The sequence below is a fragment of the Phaethon lepturus genome, unplaced genomic scaffold (genome assembly GCF_000687285.1).
Source record: "Phaethon lepturus isolate BGI_N335 unplaced genomic scaffold, ASM68728v1 scaffold27427, whole genome shotgun sequence".
In the NCBI taxonomy this organism is placed as follows: domain Eukaryota; kingdom Metazoa; phylum Chordata; class Aves; order Phaethontiformes; family Phaethontidae; genus Phaethon; species Phaethon lepturus.
Window position 1 is genome coordinate 1 of NW_010552962.1, and position 2,397 is coordinate 2,397.

General features: G+C 45.5%; 1 protein-coding gene across 1 annotated transcript; it reads right to left on the reverse strand.

The window, feature by feature from the left end:
* Window positions 1–1,849: 1,849 nt before the first annotated feature.
* Window positions 1,850–2,129, reverse strand: LOC104615177 (homeobox protein Hox-D13-like; the record flags this gene model as incomplete). Its single annotated transcript, XM_010291399.1, is given in 2 exon segments — window positions 1,850–2,110; window positions 2,112–2,129. Coding segments are annotated over 2 exon segments (279 nt in total), but the record flags the coding sequence as incomplete, so codon positions are not given.
* Between the last annotated feature and the right edge of the window lie 268 nt (window positions 2,130–2,397).

Consider the following 2,397-nt stretch of genomic DNA (forward strand, 5'->3'; position numbering starts at 1 on the left):
GGGCCGGCGTGGGAGGGCAAAGCAAAGGGGCGCCGGGCTTGGGGGGAGAGGGGAAAGACAAGCTCTCCCCGGCCTCCCACTCCGGGTATTTCTCGCCGGCAGCATTTCTTTCTCCCCAAAAACCCCTTCACCAGAGGCAAGGAGCTCTCGGATACGTCTTTCCCTCCTTTTAACGCGCCTCGCGTCGCATCTACCGCTCCTTTCCCCAAAAACCGCGTCCTGTAAGTGGGCCTGGGAGTATCCCAAGCAAACCTGGAGCCGGCGAAACGCCCTGCTGCAAAAAGGCGGCGAATTTCTTCCCCCTTTTTTTATATATATCGAAAAGAAATCGTTTTATTAAAGGTGGTTCAGGAACAGTTTGGCAACATCGTTAACAGCTTGGAAGTTCAGCCCATATTTCCAACACAAAGTAAAAGCAGAATTTAAGACAAGAAAAGAAAAAGATATGGTTTATGGAGAAATAGTCTTACCGTATGTCTTACCCACATACACTGGCAATCAAAGTGTTTAGAGCAATAGTATATTATAATAAATAATACTAGTTCGGAACACACACATTTTAATAATTAGACGAGGCACATTAACAAGAGAGGACATCGCCTCTCTCTCCTAGCAGTTGACTAGCGTGTCTGATCACCCTGTGTATATCATAACATGCACACTAGGTTTAAAATAATAAAAAATGGACAAAATCCCAGCCTTTCGGCCTATATAAATTATGGCATCTTTTGAAATTCCTTATTTATTGCTTCTGTCATTAACACCCGTTTATTTTTGTAAATTAAAAGTCAGCGGTCAACTTCAGTTCTCCGTCAAGGAGTTTAGTTGGGGTTTTTTTGGTTGTTTTTTTTTTTTGGAGTTTTTGGTTGGGTTTTTTTGTTTTTTTTTTTTTTTTTTTTTTTTTTTTTAAGCGCCATGACGGGAGGAAGGAGAAGAGTCTTGTGCTTGCCCAGACAAACAGGCCAGAGCGGGCATTTTACACAAGCTCTGCTCAGGTTTATACACACCTCGGTAGCGGCAGAAAGCGCTTCCCCGAGGACCTCCGGGCTGCGCCCGGCCCGGGAACAGGCGGCTCCTTTTTCAACCGGGGAATATGAAATCCTTCCACGGAAAACGAAACCGCAGCCAAAAAAAAACCCCACCGCCCCCCCTCCCAAAAATCCAGAACAAAAACCCAACCCAAACCTGGGGAAGAGGGGAGCTCGGTGGGACATGCCTGGGACTCCGCTTTGCGCGCTGCAACAGCTCGGAGAGGTTATCCCTCCCTCCAAAAAGCAATTAAAACCCCGCGCGCAGCCGTTACCGCTCCACGCAAATCGCAATTCTCTCCGGGTCCCGGTGGGCTCGGCGGGTTTTGGCAGCAGCCGGGTGCTGCCACAGGTCCGGACTCCGGCTTTCTTGCATTTTCCGATTGATTTTTTTTTCCCCCACTCGGCGTGTTTTGAAGTTTACGATACCAAATCAAAACTGACACTTTTTGGCACTGGCTGTTGTTCAGAGAAAAAGAAATACAGACCCCCCCCCAAGAGTTAAGCATTTAAGAAAGTTATAACTGTAACCGTTCAACATATTTAAATTCGTTTATACTGGCCTAGAGGGAAGAACAGAAAATATAATTAATATTAATATTATTATTTTCAAAAGGAAGAAACAGGACTATAATTCAAGATTTGTCAGCGCTCCCTTCCACTGAGAGAAAACCGCTGACTTTCAAGGAAAACAATTCCCGAAATTTCGCCACCGCTGGAAGGAGGGGGAAAAAAATTAAATATATTTTCAAGTCTTTCCAAAAGTCTTTAGCTGGTCGTAAATTGAGTTTATATATCCATCACTGTCCGCAACTAATAGATCAAGATACATTGTCTTTCAGTTTGGAGACTATTTTCTTATCCTTCACCCTCCTATTCTGAAACCAAATGGTAACTTGTCTCTCAGACAGGTTTGTGGCTGCGGATATCCTTCGCCTCTTGTCCTTGTTAATGAACTTGTTAATGGCATATTCATTCTCGAGTTCTTTAAGCTGCAGTTTTGTGTACGGCACTCGCTTCTTTCTCCCACGCCGGTAGACGCACATATCGGGCTGGTTTAGTGCAACGTCCCCTATTGTAAAAGACATTACGTGAAAAATTAGAATTTTATTACAGGCGTTTAAAGCTTAACCGATACTTGTTGGGCACTGGTTTTCACGGGCAAATAAATAATGCCGGGTTGTTTATAGTTTATTATTATTTACACTGCCACATTATTTGCGCGTTAGTAGAGGACCAAAACCTTGACGGACTGTCATCGCCAGCGAGCAGGCGGGCCGAGAACAGGCCGGGCCTGGCAGCGCGCGCAGGACCCCTTTGCTCTGTGTGTGTCTCCCCGGGTCTGTTCGCATGTGGGTTGTGCCTCTGT